Below are 25604 nucleotides of genomic sequence, written 5' to 3'. Positions count from 1 at the left end.
CTCTTAGAAATTTTGAAGACACAGAAAAGATCCAAGGATCATTAGAGTCAAGCGTAATGACTTTCGCAACCCTTGACAGTCACTACGCCAGACCAAAATCTAAACCCACAAATACAAACAAATGGTGTAAACACTGCAGAATGACAAATCATAGCACAGAACATTGTCGACGTTTACCCTCAAACCAATTCCATCAAACAAAGAAAAAGGACGGTAGGTGGTGTGAAATTTGTTGAAACACATCCCATGATACAAAATATTGTAGAAACTTATCAAAAATTAGGCAAGTGAAAACAGAAGAACAACATAGTGAAGACAAAAATTCTCACTATATTTTTGGTTTGGATAAATTAAATTCAAATTCAAAATCATCTGAAAATAACAATTTTATCATCGATAGTGGCGCAACTGTTCATGCAGTAAAATTTAATGACAAATCCAAATTCACAAAATTTCACCCAAATTTCAACCCAGCTAATCACGTGATCGAACTAGCTGATTGCCAACGACACAATGATCTGGCGATGGGACAAGGAGATGCCAAAATCACCCTTACAGATAAAAATGGCTTTCAACATGATGTTCTGCTGAAAAATGCTTTATACACACCTTCCTTTTCTCAGAACATTTTTTCTGTGTTATTAGCTGCGACAAACAATGGTGCTAATATAAAATTTGGAACAACGTCCGAACTCCAATCGAATGGAACTGTTTTCGACATCGACAAAGATGGAAAGCTTTATTTCTTGAAATCATCAGTTGTTTCGGCAAATTCGTCAAGCCACACACTACAGGAGTGGCACAAAATTCTTGGGCACTGCAATTCCAAGGACATCTTGAAATTAGAACAGTGTGTTAATGGAATGGTCATTTCAGATCGAAACGATTTTGACTGTCAAGTGTGCACATTAGGAAAAATGACTAAAGCTCAAAGCTGTAAACCGGACACTACTGCTAAAAAGCCTTTAGATGTGGTGCATGTAGACCTTGCAGGACCTGTGGAACCAAATGACATTAATGGAATGAGATACTCCCTTGTTTGTGTAGATCATTACACTAATCTGACATTTGTTTATTTCTTGAAACAAAAAAGTGACACTGCAAAAGCTTTCAAACTTTTTCTCAGTGATGTGTCCCCTTATGGGAAAATTAGAATCCTTAGAAGTGACCAATGTGATGAATTTTGTACATTACTTACAGAAAATATGATAAAACACGAAAGACAGTGCCATATTCCCCGCATCAAAATGGAGAGGCGGAAAGAACATGGCGAAGTCTTTTCGAAATGGCCAGATGCCTCATTTTGCAAGCTGGGTTACCAAAAAATCTATGGACATATGCAATCATGACAGCAGCATACATCCGCAATAGATGCTTCAATAAAAACATTGAATGCACACCTTTTGAAGGTATGACAGGAGAGGGTTAAAGGGTTAAGTCCGTATTTTTGTTTTTACCAAAGTTGTTGATATGTGACATCTAAGTGATCAGATCTATTCCAGCTCTCTCATTATTCCCATGTCAACTGAAGTGTCCTGTCACATTTTCCCTTTCTCAGGTGCACACATTTTACAGAAACATTTTATTCCACATTCAATCTACATATTCTTATCAAATCCAATCAATCTCCAAGTTATGATATTTTAATAATATGTAATCATTGACATGCCGTTCAAGATTACATATATATTTCACTGCCCGGAAGAAGCCATTGCATCGGCTGAATAAAATTTGTAGGCAAGAAATATTTTTTAAAGGTGAGATTATATATAAACATATGTACAGTGAAGCTATTTTTCAAAACTTGGTCAGATTATTCCTAGTTTCATCTATGGGAATATAAGGTCGTTACTCAAAGTGATTTGGATTCTATTATCATGTTGCCTTCCTTCTAAAAGTTTATGGAAAACTACATAACAAATTCCTCTACTGCAGTAGTGATATAAGAAAGATAATAAACAAATAACTAAATAATATTGACAAGTCAGAGACAAATGCAAATTATTGATTCATTAATCAATACCACTTGAACTATTTTACAATTAAGATGGTATGCATGTAAAAAATCAAAAGGCTTTAAACACAAGGTGGTAAAAATATACAATAGTCAAAAATGTATAACATCAATTAACAAAGCACAGCCAAGGTAGTTACTGGCCTCTTTTCACTAAAAGTTGGTGGCGGGAAAGAACAAAATAGAAAATCTATAAACAGAGTTTTTTAAATATCAATCTGTGCTCCATAAATAATAAGAACAAACCATCCAACTGTTAACTAACATAACAACGATATAAAAAACATTATCTAACAAAAACCATCTTTGTAACTCTTGATGACATTCAGCCTTGCATCTGACACATTGTCCCAAATGGCAATTTCTGCATAGTCTGTCATGGAAAACGTCCTCCTGTTGACTGTGTTTATGTTTTCTACAGACCCATTCAAAACCACTTCAATGTCATCATGATCAACCACTGAATCCGAATTCATTCCTTCAAAGATACAACCTCTAACTCTATGACGAGCCTTTCTCTTTTGAAGACTAAAGTGTTTCCTGAGCACCCACTCCTCGGGATCTGGTTTTAAAAGTGAAACTAATCGATGTCCATTTCCAGCCTGGATGATTTTTGAAATAGAAAATGAGTTGGTGACATTGCTTGAATTTTGAGTCATTGAGCTCAACGAAATGACTGAATTTGAATGTGATCTAAATGCATTGTCTTGTTCTCCTTCCCTTTTTTCCGGGTGTTGAAGAAATGGTAGTTGAAATGGACAGATGTCCTGCATACTGTTATTTGAAATAGGAAGGAGAAACAAGCCTCCTGTGTCTGTACCAATTGCCAAAAGGTTTGAAGCTAGGCAGAGACTGCTAATTCCTAAAAATTCAGTAAGTGTAGATCTTCTCACTGGTCTGGGGGGAGGGTTGTCGCTGGACCGTGGGCTGATTGGAGGGGAAGTATCATTCAGCAAATCATCACATATCACTTCAACTTTATTCGTTTGAGAGTTTACAAAGAAAAGCAAATTTTCTTTAATAGTTTGCTCTTTCCAGTTGAATTTGACTAATTTATGTTTCCCAACAAAAGCACACCACACACAATCGTGATCAGCCACAAGGTTGCTGATATGTTCAATAACATTCAATGCTTTGTAGATGGAGAAAGACCCATTGAAGGAAATAGAGGGATGAAGCAATCCATCACCGCTCGGTTGCTCTTGGATCTTTAGAAGGAATAAGGTGTGCTCTGCTGCGGCAATAAGACAATCATTGCTGACAGTAACAATGTTGGATATGGGGTGGTCCGTGTTTAGCATAAGCTTGGTTGTGGTGGTGACAACTTTATGTTCCTGGGTGTGTACATGGAAGGTGGTGATGGTTCCATTTATGTAGCCAATCAAAACAAATGCATGGTCCTCCTGAAAAAAAGAAAAGAGGTTTTTAAAAATATAACAGCAATGAATTCCTTTCAAGTTGTCTTGTGGATAATAATAAGATTGAGATATCAATGGTATTCAGGTAAACAATATTCATTTTGCAATATAAAGTTATGCTATTGCTAAAACGATTGGGAATTTCTTTAAATTTGTTATCGTTTGCTATTGCAAACAAAGAGATGGAAGCACATCAATACTCATAATCAAACATTAAAACAATTCTTACCAATATAAAAAGATCAAGATAAGAACACAAGAACCGATTTTCAACTTTCGGTTTTTGAAATAGGCTCGTCCTTTCCAGTTTACAACAAATAAGACAAATAGGGACACACAAAAAGTGTGACGTTACACCTGCCTAGCAATGGCCCTTTTGGTTCCACAGTCAACGGAAATAATCAAGCTATGGTCTTTACTACGACCACAGTTGCATTTAAAAAATCAAATTGATTGAAATGTTATTTGCTAAAATGGTTCAATGTTTTACAAGTGATTGTCGACACTGCTCAGAGAGGGACAACGGCCAGTTTTACCAATTTCCAAGTGGAACCACTTTTGGTTGCTGTACGTTGTTGAGATGAAGTAATGTCACGTCCTTGGAACCCTATAAGTTATTTCAAACGTATTACATAATTTAAGAAATAGAACAAATTACTTTATTTCCTAGGATTCACCCTTCACATAACCTAGAGGAAAAAAAGATCAAAATAGTTAAAATCCTATGCTTCATCCTTACCACAGCCTTGGAAGGTCTCCAGGTATGACAGACCAGACAGGAAGGTACCTCATCCAAAGAAATTCCTTTCTTTACTTCAAACTTACTTTGAATACCACGTACTATCTCCTCTGTTTCTTTAAATCCCTGGAGAAGGAAACAATTCAATGGTTAAAAAATATAAATATCTCTTCATTGTAACTTTTTAAGCATTGCATAAAGGCCTGGCCACAAAAAGAAATGCTTATCGCCAGTGTTAACATTGTCATTTGGAAGTACTTGTCATACTATAAAAATAACTATGAGGTTGAAAGTCTACATACCTCAGAAATAAGCCAGATTTTTTCTCTGACCTTGGCCATGGCCTTGACCTTGGATCCTGGAAATGGCTTTCTCCTCACTGTGTATCTGGAGGACTTAACATCATAAACACTCAACAATCTTAAGGAACCTTCAAGAGCACTTTCGCTAATCCAAAGAGTTGTGCGACCACTTGTCTGAAATTTTAAAAAAAATAAATTGATTGAATGTATAAGTAATTTAAAAAGATGCTCATAAATAATTAATATTACCAGTAACACATTGTTATTACAGTGTAGGAAAATCTTTAAAAATCAAAACAGACAACTTGTAACCTCAATCCCCAAGTCAGACAAGGAACAAGGGATTTTTAAAAAATTAATGAAGCAAGTACAATATCTATTCAATAGAATCGTACATGGACCAGATCTCTATCATAGCCATGCTGTGTCCAGATTCTTATGGAAGAAAAATATTCAGCTTAAAAGCAAGCTGCTTACAAATACTTGATTTCCGTCTCCATTTATTTCTTATTTCTCGACCTACAATCTTGGTGAGATGCTTTATAAAGTAAAGTTATGTAATAAAGTTGAAAACTGTTCATAAAGTTTCTTAACAAATACAACCCATTAAAATATTTCCTTATAAACACAATGTTTTTAAAATCAACCCAAAAAAAAAAAACCCGGAATGAATGGTGGCTACACTTGAGTCAAATCGAATAAATCTAAAACATTATTCAAAGATAAATGAACAAATAAAGAATTAAGTAATAATGTACATTTTGTGTGTATGTGGATACTCTTCTAAGAAGAACAGGTTTTGAACTCATCACTACTTTAATAAAAACACTCACAACATCAGACGTGACTGAAAGATAACATTTTGGAGAGTATATATATGTAGAATGATTCTTTTTGAGAACAGTTAAGAATGGTGCTGTCCTCATTTGTAAGGGGCAATTGAACCGAGTCATTGGTGCAAAATATGGAAGCACTCTCACCCTGCTCTAAATCCAATCTTTGGAATTTCAAGTTTCAAATCATCAGAAGTTGAGCGCAGTGTTTGGCGTGGATTGTACATTCCCTTTGCATAGGTTTTTTTAAAAATTCACTTTATTCATGTCCAGTGGGAATTTTTTTTGTTTTTATGGTCTATTCCAAGGAAAGACTGGGATAACCCATGGGTCAGCCGCAAAGTGAGCTAAGGCAAAGTGTCTTGCTCAAGTCCACACAACGCAGCAGGTATTCGATCTTGGTACCTTTCAGATACAAAGCAAAGGCCATACCCTTGATCTACGCTGTCCTGTCTTGAATATAAATGGGGAACTATTTATCCATGCATCCGCATGGTTGGTTTTTAAATCCAAATAATCTCAAAGAGATGATGTTTACAAAATGGAAATTGAAATTATATGAAAAATATTTAGGTCTCACCTGGCATGAATAAATACAGGTAACCTGCACAGGTTGTGAAAATATATCAGCCCACAACACATCATGTAGCAATAAGAACTGGTCTGATTTCATTCTCTTAATGACTCCATGAATGGAAGGCCTGTGGTCCATACGATAACTCCAGCATTCCTCCATGAGATGCTCAAGGAAAGGAAAGTTGCAACTCACCTTGAATAACTGTCAAATAATTCAAAAATGAGTGTAAATGATGCAAGGTACGTGTAACCTTTAAAGTCAATGTTAACATAAGTCAGATTAATTGAAAAATTAAAATATTTTTGAGTTCAATCCAACATTGATTGATAAAAAAATATTAAGCAATTTATTTTCAATCTATTCAGATTATATTTAGAGGTTTTAACGGCACTTCAAAATACATATGACTTTCTAAAGAAATTAAAGTTTTTTTTATCTTTCATGTTATTCCATAAAAAAAACAAGTGATAAGCACATCAATACATGACATATATATATATACCTTCACCTCATTAAACGTGCGGCTATGTGGTCTAGTTGTATGACACTCGCTTTCGGATCGGAAGGTCCTGGGTTCGAGCCTCGCGCTCGGCGCATAGTTGAGTCCTTGGAAAAGGCTCTTTACTCACATTCTCTCACCATACTCAGGTGTAAAATGAGTACCTGGCCATTAACAGCGTTGTCTTTGTCCGAAAAATTGTAATATCGCCTAACAGGCATCATGTCCCGTCCTACATGTTAAATGTTGCTGTTGACCAAGGACCCCTTGTAAAGCGCTTTGAGCACATTTAGTGGATATTGCGCTATATAAAGCTCAATTAAAAATTTATAAAGCTCAATTTAAACAAGTTCTTAATTAATGCTTTACAACATCAGATCCATACCAGATTATATCATCAACTTCATCACCATCATCATCATTAACACCACCATCATCATCATCATCATCATCATCATCATCATCATCATCATCATCATCATAAAAAACTAAAATCTTAATTTTCTTATTATTTTAAGTGTAAAAAATCATTTTTTTTACATCTGGTTCACTCCGACATACTATAATTTTAAAGTGATGGGACACATGTAATATTCATACACGGTAAAGCATCTTGGCTTGGTATATTAAGAGTAGTAGTAGTAGTAGTAGTAGTAGTAGTAGTAGTAGTAGTAGTAGTAGTAGTAGTAGTAGTAGTAGTAGTAGTAGTAGTAGTAGTAGTAGTAGTAGTAGTAGTAGTAGTAGTAGTAGCAGTAGTAGTAGTAGTAGTAGTAATAGTAGTAGTAGTAGTAGTAGTAGTAGTAGTAGTAGTAGTAGTAGAAGTAATAATAGTAATAGTGTAGTGTTATTATCATTATCATCACCATCATTATTCTTATCGTTACTGCTCACTCCTCATAACTCAACTGACAATAACTAAACCATCAATAGTTTGTTACCTTCACATGCATGGGAACAGCACAAGACTTTGCAATCTCCGATACCATAGGTTGCTGGTTTGTACCCAACAGGTCAATGGGAGACACACCAGTCACTGTCTCAAACATGACAATCCCAAGAGAATACACATCCACCTAAAAATACATGAAACAAAATTCGTGGACTATAGATCAACTGGTTAATTACCACATTTCTTCAAATTGAGAAAAAAATTATTTAAAATTTATTTTTTGTTAAAAACTGTGTATAAACTTCAACCACTCTTTAGTAACATGTTTTGAGCTAATTTCCTGATTTGAACAAAAACTTTGTCAGATGAAGCCAATTAAAATCTGATTGCAATGCATGTCATATCTCATAATCTTCCAAAAGTGGAAATAGAACCTCAGCCAACGAAATATATTTGAAAGTATTGATCAAACTCTTAAATAGCCATTGAGTTTAGTCACCCAGCAAGCGGTCATGTTTTTTGTATTCATTCAAATGAACTCATGGTTAAACCTTCTTATTCTTCTTCATTCCCCAACATATTGTCTTCGTGTTTGAATGTCGAGTTGGGGAAGGAATGCCATTGTCTCCAAAACTCTGCAACAGGCCCTTACAGTTTATCAACAGAGATGTGGTAACAGGCCAAATTCCTCTCTTGCTGTTGCATACTCTGGGCATGTCTAAAGTATATGGTGGGTGTTTTCTTCTCCTTCCCCGCAATCATATATGCATGTTTCTCCTATTTTGAAATTCTTGTCCATTTTTAAATCAAGATTTCATACACTGTTGTGGTCAATTCATAAATCAATTAAGGTTCTTTTATATTGAGTAATCTTTTTTGGGGGGCATATTAGGAAAATATAGTTCTAAATGCGATAATGATAACCAGCCAGACATACATTCTTACACACCTTTACATTGTTTCACAATTTATCAAAACCTAATTTTATCATTTCGACAAGTTAGTTAATCTTCGGACAACAGACTGAGAGGATAAAAGCCAAAACAAACAATTATCACTACTTTCATAAACAATGGACCACAAAAACAACTCATAAGACACCCACCAAAAACATTAATCAAATTTCAATCATTGGCACTAAAATCAAATTGACAATTCACTTGCTTTACTGTGATGGTAGTGACAGCAGCAACCAAAAATATTAATCACCATCACTTACTTCAAAATACAGTTCACTCTGCTTATTCACACATCGGTTAATCGCACACTCTGCTTATACACTACACATTCCCATTTTTCTATATAACCACCTCCCTTAACCGCACACCTTCTCCACTTAATCACTGCACCTTGATTCTATCTTGATTGGGAAAAGATATCTAAAAATACACAAAAAGTGTAATGGTTCGAACCATTCATTACAATAGACAACAACATATCCATCAGCGTTGTACTGATATCTCAGGAGCTACTGGACTCAGTTCAACCACAGAAAAAACAACACCTGGATAATGAAGATGAGGATGAGTGATCTTAAAGTGATACACCACCCCTGACAAACACAGAAAAAATTTGACATGCTGGACAAACTATGCCGCTTTATCAAAGAAGAATACTTGACAAATGATCTACGAACATTTACTAGATTGGAGACAAGGGTTTATAAACAGCATGCACAGAATATGAAACAATTAATGCTTCACAATTACTATTCTTACAAACAATAATGTCAGATTTTGTTGTCGATAAAACATGAAAGAAATTTTTTTTTTTTTTTTTTTTTTTTTTTTAAAGAGAAAAAGAAAAAACACCAAAAACAAACAAATAAAAAAAAAAGAAACAAATCAAAAGCAAATTTTAAAAAATTCTAATGAGGCCATATCTTGAACATGACGTTCCCATGTCTGCAGAAAGCTCAGAGGGGAATGTCCTACATGAATAGCACATAAAAGTTGGTGCTTAGGTGCTAATTTTAGCTTCTCTACTTAATCGCACACGCCGCTTAATTGACACACTAATCCAGATTCCCCAGGGTGTGCAATTAAGCGGAGTCGACTGTACTTACAAAACAATATGTATGCCTGAACTGGGAAGTAAAATCTACACTATCCAAAAAGATGACATTTGCCCTAATATTTTAACATACACACACACATACACATTTGAGACTACAAAAGAAAACAAAAATCGAAGATGGTCGATCAACAACTTAAATCAACAAATTCAAATCAGTTATCATCATCACCACAAATATCCATGTCAACACAACAAATAGAAGTTCTAAAAGTTTCAACAACCAATCATTCTTAACCCTCTAACTTATAAAAAAGACAAAGCTTTTGGAGTAGGGAGTGTAATCATAGCTGTCTACAATTAAGTAACTTTCATCTGATTGCCACAATAATTCAGTCTATCAAATTTTGTTGCTATTAAATACATTTAAAAAATGGAAACATCTTCATCAGTTGCCATTAAAAACATTTAAAATGTGGAAATCTCAACATCAGTTGCCATTGAAGAAAACCAAGTAGGGACCACGTTTATGACTTATCATAAGTAATCCACTTCAATATAAAATAACTCCACAATTAATACTCAGAGGTGACATCAATTTACCCAATATAAATTGAGAAACATAAAAAGTTATAAAAGATACTTCATATGAAAAACGAATGAATGCAAAGATAATAAAAATTATAAATGATTAACAATACCCAGTCTAATTGATCACTGTTGAATAATAACCAGGAATGAGCAACCATGATATAGTATTGTTTCAAGTAACAACAGACTCAACAACAATGTAAAACATACTCCCCGATTCGCCAGCTTAGGTCATCGGAGATCCAGCTACTAAAAGTGCCAAAAACACGGAATACTAATTTCAGCAATAGATCTTTTTATAAAGCAGGACCTGCCATTTGGAACTCGCTTCCTTTGTCAGTAAGGCTCTCGGGCAGCATAGAAAGTTTTAAGAAAAATCTAAAGACTCATCTTTTCCATAAATTTTTATCCTAGGCATTTTCTTATTGATGAGTAAATTATACGTTTTATTTTTTGATTCCACTTTGTTGAATGTCAATTTCATTTAGTAAAACTTGCATAGTTAGTGTGTGCGACTGTTATGTGTGTCTGTTTGGCTTGGTACGAGTGTGTTTATGGTTTGATAAGTAAATTGTAAAGCGCTTTGAGGCTTCGGCGTTTAGCGCGCTATAAAAGAACACTTTATTATTATTACATCTTACGACAACCTCCAAATATTTCCATTTTAAAAAGGGGATATGAATGCAATTTGCTGCACCCTCGTGACAATTTTGAGAGGTTCAAAGAGATGTCATATGCATCTGATAGTAATACCAGTTGGAAAATTACAAAGAACTAATTAAAACAACAATAAATACCCACAGCCCAAAGAAAGTCATTAGCAGGAAAATGTAGATACCATGGACCCCACAAAATGTGAAACGTCTAATTAGGCAAAAGCAGAGATGGCATAACAAGTCACTTAAACATAGTTCAAAGCTTTACGTGACATCTGGAAAAAAAAAGTACACAAAGAACAAAAAGCTGAACATGACAAATAAGTATGCAGACTTCGTATGTCAATCTCACCCATGATAACGATGAGAAAAACAAGGGGGTAACAAAGCAATTCTGGCAATATGTAAAATCAACATGAAGAGATAGCACTGGAACAAACATCCTCCAGTGACCGGCTCGATTGGATGCTACAGATGACAGAAAGAAGGATAACAGACAAATACCCATCTCTCCCAGTGCTAAATATTAGCACCCAGATAAGAATAGGATAAAAGTAGCTGTTAATGGGATGGCAAAGCAGTTTAGAAATTTGAATCCTGCTAGACCGGCTGTAAATGGTTCCATGCATATAATAAAAGAAACAGCGGAGGTCAGTGCTTCTCTGAGAAGAAAGGCATGGTGGTATTAAAATTGTCAATGGCAGAAGAAGGGAATGTTACTTCAGATTCTACGGCAACAATTTTGACAATATTAATTTTCTCCTTATCTCAAATTTAAAAAAAACAAACTAAAAAAAAAACAGAATTTAATCCTAATTTGTTACCTTATTAGTGTACGTTTGTTTGGCTAAGACTTCTGGTGCCATGTAGCAAACCGTCCCAACCAAGCCACTGACACCCCTCACAGTTGAGAATCGAGATATCCCGTAATCAGAAACTTTAACATTGACGTCTGCATCCAAATCCAAGGACATGACAAGAATGTTGTCTGGCTTGAGGTCACGAAATATGATACTCTGACTGTGTAAATAGGAGAGGCCACTGGAAATCTGAGTTAAAAGATTATATTATATTGAATTGTGTTCACCACTGTCAGTTTAAAAGCAAGATTATCATATACATACAGAAATATAAATGTAAATGATAGGCATGTTACAAAGTCTAAACAGAAAAGCAAAATAGGAAAAATAATCAAGGTTGATTCTGAATTATCACAGGGCATAATGAAGTAATGGACATTATACACTTATAAAGTGACGAAAACATTTTAGGTGTGAAAAAAAAGAGACTATGCTTACTTAACAAATCATGTTGCAGCAGAAATGTTTCATTATAAAATAAAACAAAAAATAAATTAATTTCAAACCTGAAGCAGAATTTTAAAAGTGAGGTCTTTTCCAAACACACTTTTGGTCACAATAGCTGGATCAGATGCAGATGGCCTATACTCAAGCATATTATTCTTTTCTTTCATCATTGAGATGCATGACCTGAAACTTCCTAGGGGAGCTAATTCTAAAACTAACAATAACTGCCGTTTGATACAGACGCCCAGGAATGCAATTATACATTTGTGTTTCAACTTGCTTAAAATAGAAACTTCACGACGCAAATCCAAGAAAGCATCCAACACCTGTGGAGTGAAAACAAAAGGTAAAATTTTACTGAAATGAAAAACAAAAGTCCATGGATCTCATAAAAAATAGAAAAAACAGGCAAAGGGTTATCGCAAAGATTAAAGTAAAACATTGCTGTATCATATCAATTTTGAGACTGTTTATATATTAATCTCTGCTGGATCTAAAACCAACACTAATTCGAGATTAAAATTAACTGATCACGTAGATTATCAGAGGCTTTGGCCTGTCTTACCATCAATGTGCTGATGATACCCAGCTGTTTGGAACAGTGGGTATGTTTGTAAGGACGCAAGAAGGAATCTAATACTAATAGGGTTGAAGGAAGGGACAGATGAAGAGGAGTTGGATTGTTAAGAAGCGTTAGCAAGAAATAGAACAGATAGATTGAGAAAATCAAATCAAATAAATAGATAAATAAATGATGGAAAATATCTTATTGTTTAAATAACCTCCTTGACCATCCCCTGTCATTATAATACCACACTTAGTCATGATATGACAAGAGAATATAATACAAAGAAACTAATAAAATGAAAATTTCAAAAGATGTAGACGAACACAAAATTAAATATATTTTTCTTTCCTCTTCCCCCTCCCCAAGTCAGTGATCACCAATGGTCTTGCCTTCTTCATTTCTGTGTCAAGTTGGTCCTTTCGAGTCATAGAAAGGCTGGGCTCATCTCCAATACCCACATTTGGGTATACAGGATCCGCTTCCCTCTCAAACACAGGTTCCTGAGTTGGTGTGTAAAATGATTTGATGGCAACATCTGCTTTTTTGTAACGACCCTGGATAATAAATAAATTTTACATTGTTAAATTTCGTATTTTTATCATCTTCAATATCTTCAGACTTTTAACTTTCACCTTTTACAGGCGGGATTTGAATTTGCTCTAATAGAATATAATGTCTTACTGTATTAAAAAGAGAACAGTAACAGTGATGTGACAAAGGTTTCAACTGAAACCAGAGATATCAGTGTTACTGTTCTCTAAGTAAATATAACTAGATGGATTACTGGAGAAATTAGAATTTGAAAAAGTCAGTCATACTGAGACCCTTTAGTCTTAAATTAACAGTACTTTAAGAAGTATCAATAAAAGTTACAAAAGAAAATTATCAAAAAATATACTGCCAACTCCAGAACAATATCCGATTTGAATTCAAAAAGCATTTCTCTTTGTTGCCCTGATAAAACTCCAAAAATTTAATTGGTGTACGCCTGAAAACAAAAGCAATTTTCTATCACTCTTACAATATATTAAAAATAAAAGGTAAGTTTACACTATTCTATTGTTGTTTAGCTATCTCTGGCTAATTTATGACTATTTAATCAGCTTTATGAAACTGGCCATTGTGAAGAAATCTTGAATTTACCTGAACGCATAGGCAGTCTCACAATGAGTGGAACAGGCTCCGGAAAAAAAAAGAAATTGTGAGGCATTTGCTGAGAATCAAAATCAAGATGGCAGCTTTTGACAGTGCTTACTTCAGTAAGAAAAAATACAGCAGCAATAAAAGCAAAGAGGCAAAAATAACATAACACATTTGATGTAAGCTACACGTTCGATAAGACATGCTGAAAGGGTACTAAAACAAAACAGATATGATTACAGATCACCTTTACCTTCACGACACTTCCAACCATTCCTTGTCCAAGCTTTTCATCCATAAATTCAAGATCTTCAAACCTGATACGGAATTCATCAGGCAGCTCCAGGAACATGAACTCTGGCATGATCTGATCTAAGTAAACGACATTCTTTCCACAAAACACATGATCTTCCCACAATATTCTCTATAAAATATGAAGTAAAAAAAAACGCTTTTTAAATCATCAACATTACTACCACAATCATCTTCGTCATCTTCATCTTCATTGTCATCATCATCATCATCATCATCATCATCATCATCATCATCATCATCATCATCATCATCATCATCATCATCATCATCATCATCATCATCACCATCATTATCATCTTCATCATCATAATTACTCAATTACAAAATAATAAAACGTAAAATACTTGGTTATCAGATAGCACACTTTCGAATACCAATCTAAATTGTTTTTCATTTGTTTTCCACTTAGAATAATTGCTAACTTTGTTGTCATCTTAAATAGTAATTCATCACGCATCTTTTCTTTTGAAAATATTGTGCCAACAATTTTTTTTTATTCAGTCTAAATGTCATTTAAAATATACCCGATCACACCAATCACAGAAAAAGAAGAAAAAAGAATCTTTATTTAAAAGTAAAATATGCTAACATGGTATGAATACAAAAACCATAACTATTTCAAAATGTGTGTCATTTTTCCACAACCTGTAAAATATCCTTAAGCGACCCATGGTTTTGAGGTCAAATGATCTTTACCCCATTGGACTATAAATTATTGTTATTATCATTACCGATAACATTATCATCGTCGTTAGTGTTGTTATTGTCATTATTATTGTCACCATTATCATTATTTTTTAATATCACCTGTGCACAAATATTGATTTGAAAGTGGTTGATTTCTTCCTTGACAACTCCCTGCCCAGGTTTAATCTCTTTATGACAGTGAGGGCAAAGGGCCACAGGCTGGTAATCTTGCATGAATTCCATAAGTTCTTTGAGGAGGTGTAAATGATGGTGATGGTGGTGAAGGCAGTATATGGACGTAAAAGAAAAAAAAAGAAAGAAAGAAAGACAAAAAAGATTTAGCATTCTTTCAACAAACCGACTTACTTCGATGAGTCATATTATGGTGTTGTGACAGCCTACTATATGATATTAACACTGGTCCATTATATCACAGGAAATGTATAATCCTTTCATGGAGAAATGCACATGTCAAATGCATCAGTGAATATGACTTATGGAAAGTCCCAATAGCTCAGTTGGTAGAGCACTCGCTTCACACGCAAAGGGATCAAGATCAATCTTGGGTGCATTCAAGATATTTTCAGACCCCCCCCCCCCCTCCTTGTCCACCCAGCAGTGATTAGGTAGCTAGTTCTGTTAGATTTGGCTAAAAGTACTTAGTGATATACTAACATCCTCCAAAGGATAGCAAGCAATTTCTATTACCTGTTTCTTGCTGTAGAAACCAGGATGAACTCTAGCTCCATGAGACTAATGGCTCTGAAGGACTACAAATATGACTTATGCTATGACAAATTTTGTCCTATAATTGAGGTAATTATGATAATAGCTGAAAATACATAAAAGACATCTCTGGAGAGTAAACAATAAAGAAATTAGCATCCTCTCTTTAATAGTGAAAGTAGACACATTCATATCTGTGTACTAATATATTGTGCAATACTTTAAATGAATTTGAGAATAAAGAAATTATTTTAATCAGTGCCCAATTGTTTGTTTATCCTGAGTCAAAATTGTTGGAAAACATTTTTGGACAATAATTTTTTTTTAAATGTTTAAATACTCAAATCATGTCAATGTAATTTTTTTTAAACCGTCAGAGGACGATGACACTCTCAGATCAATGGAATACTGTTCAAAGAGATTTTTCCTCTTCAACCTCTATCAACACCAAAAAAAGAAAATACCGGTAATGTTCCCTTCATTAGAAAAACAAACAAATTCTTTGTTAGAGTAGAGAAGTATTTCCTCTCAAATGTCGTAGAGCTGGAGTGTATCACGAAATCTGCAGGTCTGAATGAAAAGAGCCACCCTGGGATTATGTGATGGTTTATTTCAAAGTACTATCACCCTACTATCACCCATGTCTAATAATTCTAGCTACCGTACACAAATAATGCTGGGTGGACACAGGGTTCATAAAAAAACAAATAACTCTTAACTGTATCTAAACTCGGTTTGCATGTTATTCCAGTACCCAATCAGGCCTCCCTAAATGTTGTTTTCTTACTTGGATTGAAAAGTTCCAAGATTTCCTCCAGTTCATCAGTGACGACTCCTATCGCAGCAAGTTCTTTTTGTGAAGAGTCATGGGCATCTGACTGGGTAGCATCACCTCGAATTTTGACAGTCACCAATATTCCCTTGAGAGCTTTTCCACTGAAACATTGACAGAGTTAAATGATAGGTAAAAGTCTTTTTTCTTTTTTCTTTGACCAAGAAAAGAGTGATGAATTTATAATACATTAATTTTGGTGGGGCATCCCTCTAAACAATTCAAAACATAATGTATTAAAATAACAAATTGATGTAGATATCAAAAAGCACTGATCAATATCTTAACTAGGAATACAATAAGTTCACTCCATGTAATTTTTCATATGACTTAGTTCCTGATCTAAATTGCTTTTTTCTCTCTTCAATTTTCAATTTACTAATAGACTCTGTTATAGCGAATATTATTTCGCCTTTTCTTTTACATTTGAATCTTATCTATTTATTAATTTATATATTTCTTTAAATATAATAACGACGGCTCTATACATCTATACAGAAGGTCAATTTGTTTTAAAGTAATACAATAAAAATTGTCAGGGGTCCTTTCCTATCAGTATTGTTCACGGCTGATTCTTCCTACACATGAAGCATGCAATTTATTAGTCAACTATGGTAGGATAAACAGTTATTTTCCAAGCAATTTTTATATTTTCCCGGTCTAAAAAGATCTAGCTATCCATATATAGCTGGGTGAACAGATCAACCCTTTTTTTAAAAGCCATTACAAAATTCAAATATTTCACCTAGGAAAATATTTTCATCAACATCAATCATCATGATTGTCAACATAGCCATCACCCATAAATCACATACATGACAATAAACATCAATTTTAGATACATATGCAAGTAATTATGGAAAAGTAAATCTTACCTGTGAGCCTCATATTGAACTTCCTCCACAACAACGAGTCCTCGGTCATATGAGACCATGATACCAGAAGCCCAGAACTGTATATTCTTATTTTGGACACGCAAACCTTTCAATGAAACGCTGGAGATTTTCAATGTAATAATATGTTATATTACTTTGTTCCTGTGTGTTATTCTTTTTTTCAAAATAATTTTGGATTGAAATTGCAGGTAGAGTACAGCTCGCCTTGGATGCAATGGGAGCTAGGCTACAATGGGAAATTTTTTAAAACCCATTCTACAGCTTATATAATTCATATATTATATAACATGCATAGATATAGTAGGATAATTTTTCTTGGAACACTGTTAAAATGGGGGTGAAAGTTACAAGTTTAGTTCCCAATTGAAAACAGCGAACAACTCGAGAAGAGAAAGAGCAAAACAAACATTTCACTCACAACTTATAAGAAACAGAGATGGGGTGGCATGTACTCTATGTGTAACAAACCACAATGACATAATAAATGACTAACAAGAGATGCATGGCTGACCAATCAAAAAGTTGAAACACGTAAGACTAATGAGTGCGAATCGGGTCAGGTTAGGTAACTATACCTAATGAGAAGTGAGTCAGCGATTGTCTCAATGTAAAACCTGAGACTGTCTTTTATTATCATAGGAATGGTGCGCTACTTGAGTTTTTAAGTGCAATTAGTGGTAGTGGCTGACAGTGATGGGGGTTGGAATGGATAGAAAGCAGAGGAAAGGAGGGTGGTAGAATTTAACCATTGTACTGTTCCAACTCGCCTCTTGTTCTGAAGTAAGTAGTATAGGGGAGGGAGGGTGAGGGATGTGATGGTGGGAAGGGGAGTTAAAGGAATGGAATTAATAGTCACGTTGTTTGTGCGAAATGTGTTCCATGCGTTTTTATATTTCCTTCAGTATTGCCTTCCTTCAAATACCATATGCATTGATATAACAGGACTTTTACTTTTTTGCTAGTCCCACTATCCCCATTGTATCATTCCACTGTACCACATAACAAATACAATAACAATATGAAGAAATCAACCAAATATAGTAACTTAATGCAACATTTTAAATATTACTGTTAACTATTCTTTATATCCTTTACTTGCTTTGCCAGCACAATGAACAGTAAGACTCCATGATGAAAAGTGGATATGTGTTTTATAGTTGCTTCCTGTTGATTTTACTTTACATCCTGTTCTTTAAAAATTGTAATTCATGTTAATATTTCATTTATTTGTTTTATCATTCAATTAATTAATATATTTACTTATTTTTTCAATTATATTATTTAATTAATTAATTCATTTATTTATTCTTTAATTCATTTATTCATCTATTCATTCCTTTATTCATTTAATTATTAAAATTGATTTAATTACTGTTGATTTATTCATCTATTCATTTATTTACCTATTATCTTAATATTAATTTAAAGTACAGTAAAATTACTTTAAACCGAAAGAAGCTAAACCGAAAAATACCTTAAACCGCAAAGAATTTACTAAATTGTACTAGTTTCTCCATTTTCTTTGTACTAATTCTTACGATGAACGGAAATACTTCTAAGCAGGACTTTCTTTAAACCGAAACAACTTGAGAGCACCTTCCCCTTTTCTCTCTCTATTTTTCTTCAAAAATTCGGGAAGGAGGCCACACGTAATAATGCCCGGTGATATTAAACAGAGCATAAGTATAAGATGAGGGTGATGGGTGGGTTGGGGGGAGGCAAACACTTCAATCACTGCACTTGGACTTGGCCAACACCACAGTCGCACAGACTGGAAAAGGAAGACAGCGGGTGACCGGGTGACTGGCAGTCAAAAAATGAGGAAAGAGGGGGAGTTGGGGTGTAGAATCACGCAAGCGAGATGTTCTCGCTCGTGTGTTGATGCTTTGGAACTGACTGGATTTTCAACACGACGATAAGGGGGGGGGGGGGGGGGGGGGGGGGGGGTAGACAACTTACCATTGAATTGAAATGCCATTTCATTTCCACTTTGTTTAAATGTATGTGTGAGGGGGGGGGGGGGGGAGGTTCTATGTAATTGGGCCTTTGAACCTAATGGCTTTTCAACAAAAGAGGGGTGTGTAGTAGACAGCTTAGCATTGACACTCCTTTTCATTTCCATTTCACTTCACCTCTGAGTAGCTCGCATCATTCACTATCAATTATCGCACAAGAACTTACCATCTTATTTTAGCTTTACATTTTACTAAAAGAAAGCACTGTGCTTACACATTTGAGTTTAAAATCAAAATACTATGTGAAGTCAATGAAAAAAAAAGTTGACCAAGACGGAGATATGTAAAAAAAACACGGCATCCCGAACTCAACTCTTTCAACAATTTTTAATGAAAAACGAAAACCCCCAAAAATATTTTTAAAATACACCAAAAAAAAACAATTTTAAAAAAAACATTTTAAAAATGGTTACGAAGACGGCATTTATTCAACAACTCCATTTAAGGGGAAACCCATGAAACAATTAAATTAGCAAATTCCTTAAATAGTTACTACCCCTGAAAAACATTGCAAAACGGGAACTTGCTTTAAACCAAAATGTCTTTGAACCGAAATAGTTTAGAAGGTCCCCAAAATTTCGGTTTAAAGTAATTCTACTGTATTTGATTATAAAATGTTGAAGTATCGTCGTTTAATTACCTTTTTCTTGTGCCTCTCTTAAAAGACTTTTTCATGTCGTCAGAATGCTCTACCTGCTTCAAAAATTCTGGCAATGAAAGGCTAGGACTGTTGAATCTGTCAAAAGCAGGAATTAACTGACTGATCACATGACTCCAGAGGGCACTTGGAATTGCGGGTAGGCAGTAAAATCGAGATGTAGAGTGGGAATAAGAGATATCGTTGGATAAAAATGCTGGTGGCTGCACTGATAAGAGGGAAGGGATAAGAAGGCTGTGGAAACAAAATTTTTAAAGTTCAATATTAGCACTATGTAAACTAATTACAACCTTGATTGGTTATACAATTTACATGTATGGCATTGAAAACAAACAAAAAAAACTGCTTGTTATTTTTGATTTTAATGGGTTTTTTCCTTTCCTTACTTACGAGTAAAATTGCTCATTTTTGCAATGATCAAGTAAAATTTCATAAATAAGTGTCCCTGCTTGCGAAAATGTATATCTGCCATATTTTTTTTAAAACAAATGATTCCAGCCAGAACTTGGGCATATGTATGACAGCTCACTGAAGGACAATTTTTTTAAAAGCCACATATTGGTGAAACAAATGAGAGTAAAGTCCCGAAAAGAAGCGATATCAATTGTCTGTTGTGCCTTCAAACTAAGCTAATTGTATTCGAATGGCAACAAAGAAGTTTCCTATTAAGAGGGTAATCTAAGTTTTTATTCTCTATTTAAAATTACATTCCATCCACGTCGCTTATTTCTCTATTTTTTCCTAGTGCACCCCTCCCTCATTTGTGTATTGAACAAAAATAAGAGCTTTCAATCATATCCTGTCTTGGGCTAATGCCTCTACCTCAGTACAGCTGTAATCCATCTGCTTTTCATTTGTGTCCATGCCCTTTGGGTACTTTTTGGTCTTCCCTCTTTCCTCTTCCCTTGTGGCTTCCATTTTGTGGCTTGACAACAAACATGGGTCTTTGGTTTCCTGAGTGTGTGGCCAATCCATTGCCTCTGTATCTCAACATCCACCCTCACAACTGTTTTAGCTCAGACAGACATGTTGGTCTTTACAGATAAATATTAATTAGCGTTTCCTTTTCTAAAACGACAACAATACAAATATCTCATAATAAGCTCAAAAGCAAAGTATTTACCTGAATTTGTGCTCATCAGCAAGACAATTCTATTTGTAACTTGTTCCCTTTCATTTTCAACGTGAGAGTACAAGAGTCTATTGTGTCTTTTCCTTTTTTTCATGAAAGTTGTTAATGAAGACTTTGGTAGTAATAATAGGATTGTTCTATTTGTTGCATGTAATAATAAAAAGTGCTTAAACACTCACTTAAGTACACGATTACCTTTCAATCCCATCCATCTCTTCACTATTTGAGCTGATACTCATTCCTCTTCTTTCCTCAATCCTCATGCCAATGTTGAAAAACTCCAAGAGAGAAATGAAAGCAGGAAACAGTTCTTGACCAATCTTTTGAGCAGCAAACTCTTCAACTTGACCAATTCCAACTTTTGGCTGTCCACGTTGCAAAATCTGAGAAATGGGATTGAATTAAAAATATTATAAAGGATGAAAATAAAACAATTATTTTACAAATAACAAAATGGTACTCGTTTATGCAGTTGCAAAATATATAGTGAAAAGGTAGGTCAGAACGGAACCAGAAAGTAAACCTATATTTCTTCAGATGCTTATCAAATCTGATAAGGTTCACCACAAGTCTGATGCCACCTGGTTTAAAAGTGACTTTTTTATTTTATTTATTTATTTTTTTTTTTTGCAGCCTTTCAGAGCCATGAGGCCCATGGAGTCAGAGTTTATCTCGGTTTGTAAACAGACGACAGCAATTGCTTGTTACCCTTCAAAGGACAAGTATTGCAAAGTACTTTCTGCCAGATCAAAAAAATCCAGCGACCAAATAATTCTTGAGTGAACAGGGGAGAGGGTTTCTGAAAAAAAAAACTTACACTGTTTCCGGGATCAATAACAACAGTCCCTTTACGTGTGAAGCAAGTGTTGGACCAACTAATCTATCAAGACTAAAGATTGAAACCATAACAATGTTTGGGTTGAATGATTCTAAAAACATTTTTCACCTCCATGAAAGAATTAAGTAGATCATACAACCAGGCTGGATCAAGGATGACAAAGTTCCACAGATCTCCAATCTGGACATTGTAGTGAAGCATGGCTCCAACTTGGAGTAAGAATTCTTGTACTGAAATCACATAATGAAAAAATAAAATGTTTTATCTCAAACCTACCATAAGTAACCAAAAGATAAGATTTTTAAAAATTCAAAATTCAAAACATCAGTTTAAAGTAGAAAAAAATAACCAAGACATCTGACGTCTGAAATCAATATATTGGAAGCTTTTAAAATAATTAGCCAAAATTTAATATGACATGGTGAGGCATAGTTGAGTTTTAAAAAAACAACAACATTAGATCCACGGTCAATACATAGTCGTAGAAAGGTCCTAGGAAAAAAATCGAAAAGAGTCAAGTGACAACAAGAGTATCACAAGGTTCTGTTCTAGGGCCAACTTTCTTTTTGATATATATCAATGACCTTCCGGACTGCATAACATAAGAATGATAATGATAATAATAATAATAATAATAATAATAATAATAATAATAATAATAATAATAATAATAATAATAATAATAATAATAATAATAACAACAACAATAATGATAACAATAATAATAATACTAATAATAATAATAATAATAATAATAATAATAATAATAATAATAATAATAATAATAATAATAATAATAATAATAATATAATAATAATAATAATAATTTTATAACAATATATTAATATCATTAAAATCCAAGAATCTTACATCTCAATCGTCTGTCAACAGTATCTTGTAAATCCCTGGGCACAAGACCCAATGTGGTAAGTAACTCGTCTCGGCTACATGACTGTTTTCCAATGCTTTTAATTTGATCTGCTATATTTACAAATAGTTTTGGTACTTTACGTTGCACCAATCGATTTCTTCCATGCTGTACATTATCCATCATAGAGGCTTTTGAATAAATGGTAGCTAGTAATGAATCAAGAGAGGGTTTGTTGTCAAATATGAAAGGTACATAGTGGCACTTCAAAACAGACGATACTTTGTGGTGGAGATTTTGGTTCAGATCGTCAAAAATCTCATCCTTGGAAGACAGAAAAACACAGACAACGATGATGCAAGGCTGTGTCACACTCGCCTAGAGAAACAGAAAGATAAAGATGTCACAATAGATAGGTATGTTTTGTGTTTTGTTGCTTTTATTTTGTTTTTGTTTTGTTTTGATTTTTATATTTGTTGATAGCAAAAAGCTGTTACCTCCTACAACTCTTTTTACATGAAAAATGAAAGTAAGAAGCCTTTTCCAAAGATTTCACATTGAATTACCCACATTGGCATTTGAAACCAAGGCACTGCTCGATAAATAGCCATAGATTCATTAGTTATTAGTTGGCACTTGATGTTTATCATCCAAAGTCTTTCATTTCGAGATTGAAATTGTTTTGTTTCCTTCTCTTAAATTTGTGGAGGGGTAAGTGGGATGAGGACAGCATAATCTCAAAAGTCACATGTTCATTAATTCTTAATATTCCTTAAAACTAAAGCAAAAAGGCTCAAATTAGCAAAAATGTTTTGATGCTGTTTTATTTCATCTAAATTTTAGCATTTATTTTAATCCCAGCACAAGACAGTTACCCTACTGCTCTCTAATATGCACTTATTGATTGTCAGCCCTAAGAATAGACTAGACTGTACCAAGAATATCGTAAACTCTTGAGATTCACATGTTTTGGATATCCTAATCTTGAGATCAATATTTCAATTACAAAAAAAACTAAAAACGGCATGAGCAATCGTTTGATATTTCCTGAATTTTGAATAACAAAATCATTTTTAAAACATTTTTTTTTAACATTAAGATAAACGTTAAGATGATTTATGTTTTGTTTTGATCAGTATTATTATATGGATCAACAGTAATGCTCTGTTTATCTTTGCTGGTTTACAAAAAAAAAAGAGGAAATACCTGAATAGCAGCTATTTGTTGAGACACTTTCTCTAGTTTGTCTTCCTCATAATAGGCATTGTGAACGATGATGTAGAGAGAGTTTTCTGTGAGAAAACATGGATGAGTCACAGACATGGCTTCATTGACTGGAAACTCCCAAGTTTGAAATGTCAAATCTCTCTTAAAATTCTGCAACAGTTTCAAGAATAAATTTATAAAAAATCAAAAGATGAAGTCAATGCTCCAACATTTTATGTTTATTGAACATTGACACCTGTGCCATTTGTATTAACTGAAAATCATGATCATCACCCTTGTCAATCTAAATAATGGTATGTAATATGGGTGATAATATATTATATTTTGTTTGAAAATTTATTTTTTTTACACAATAATTGAAATGCAGTCTGCATAACATGATAAAAATAAAATTAATAATAATAATAATAATAATAATAATAATAATAATAATAATAATAATAATAATAATAATAATAATAATAATAATAATAATAATAATAATAATAATAATAATAAAAATAATAACAATAATAATAATAATAATAATAACAATACATAGTTTTTATATAGTGCCTTAGTTGGTTTATTACAAAGGCGAAAACACTGAAAAGTTGATGAAGTTTTTTTATTGTTCCAGGAGTGAAGACCTATCTACAGGAATTTTGTTTGGAAACTGCTTAATAACACCTTTGAATTGTGCTTAAGCATTGATACTATATATAAATATATATTTGCTTTCATAATTATTTTAAATTTCTAGTAATATTAAAACGAATTTGTCTTTCATGATTAATATTATTTTATTTTTTGAAAGCAAAAACAGGAATAAATGTATCTCAAGCAAGAAAATAGTAATACTGCTATCCATACCAGGGCAGATCTGCAGCAGAATCCTGCTCAACAGAATGAAAGACATTGTTCACTTTAAATTCAGAGATGAACAAGCCGGATTCAGGTCAAATAGATCCTATACAGACCACATCTACTCCCTCAGAACAATCATTGAGAAAAGCAATAAATGGAGCTCACCTCTTTACCTAAACTTCATTGACTATGAGAAGGCTTTTGATAGTCTCAACAGGTAGTCATTATGGAAAATCATTCGACATTACGTGATACCCCAAAAACTGGTGAACCTTATGCAAAGCCTGCACAAGGACACAAGTTGTAAAATCACTCTGCTGTCTCCTTTTCTATTTCTTCTTGCCATCGACTTTGTTATGAGAAGAAGCCTGGAAAATACTAGAAATGGAATACAATGGGAACTCATGAAGCAGCGAAATGACTTACACTTTGATGATGATCTAGCATTAATATCACACAATGCCGTCTAAATGCAAAATAAAAAATATAGACTTAATATCGAATCAAAGAAAATTGGCCTCCAAATCCATACTGGAAAAACAAAAATCATGAGACTAAACACAGAAAACAAAACCCCTATACTCCTTGACAATTCAGAACGAGACGAAGTCAAAGAATTCACATATCTGGACAGTGTTGTAGACCAAACCGGTGGCACAGATACAGATGTCATTAAACGAATTCAAAAAGCCAGAGTAGCCTTCAAATCACTCAACATTTGGAAAGCATAAAAATTTAAAATGAAAACAAAATTCAAAATATTCAATTCAAATGTTAAGTCTCTCCTCTTGTTATGGCTCCTAAACTTGGAAAACCACTTAATGCGTCCTTCATTGCCTACAAACATTTGTCATTGCAAAATCCTGAAGATAAAATGGATTGACAAAATCAAAAACAAAGAAATGTGGAGAAGAGCAGGACAAGAAGCCGTTGAACGGCAATTATAAAAAACAAAATGGAGATGGATAGGACACACATTGAGGAAACCAAAGGACAATATTACAAGGACAGCCCTGCG

The 25604-nt window shown here is 33.9% G+C and overlaps 1 protein-coding gene across 1 annotated transcript in view; it reads right to left on the bottom strand.

The window, feature by feature from the left end:
• Positions 1-1986: 1986 nt before the first annotated feature.
• Positions 1987-25604, bottom strand: part of LOC144965263 (leucine-rich repeat serine/threonine-protein kinase 1-like) — a gene marked incomplete in the record, with an annotated part of 51772 nt that continues 28154 nt past the window's right edge. Inside the window, 17 exon segments of the mRNA XM_078900414.1 lie at positions 1987-3417; positions 4172-4297; positions 4474-4647; positions 5887-6084; positions 7321-7455; positions 11356-11580; positions 11898-12164; positions 12796-12960; positions 13800-13970; positions 14669-14796; positions 16062-16210; positions 16982-17101; positions 19658-19909; positions 21003-21190; positions 21754-21875; positions 22516-22891; positions 23720-23890. Coding sequence (XP_078756540.1) covers positions 2305-3417; positions 4172-4297; positions 4474-4647; positions 5887-6084; positions 7321-7455; positions 11356-11580; positions 11898-12164; positions 12796-12960; positions 13800-13970; positions 14669-14796; positions 16062-16210; positions 16982-17101; positions 19658-19909; positions 21003-21190; positions 21754-21875; positions 22516-22891; positions 23720-23890 — 4080 coding nt within the window.

The sequence above is a fragment of the Berghia stephanieae genome, chromosome 2, assembly GCF_034508935.2.
Source record: "Berghia stephanieae isolate SIO BIC M18660-M18661 chromosome 2, UCSD_Bste_1.3, whole genome shotgun sequence".
Classification (NCBI taxonomy): Eukaryota; Metazoa; Mollusca; class Gastropoda; order Nudibranchia; family Aeolidiidae; genus Berghia; species Berghia stephanieae.
This window is presented reverse-complemented; position numbering and strand designations above follow the sequence as displayed.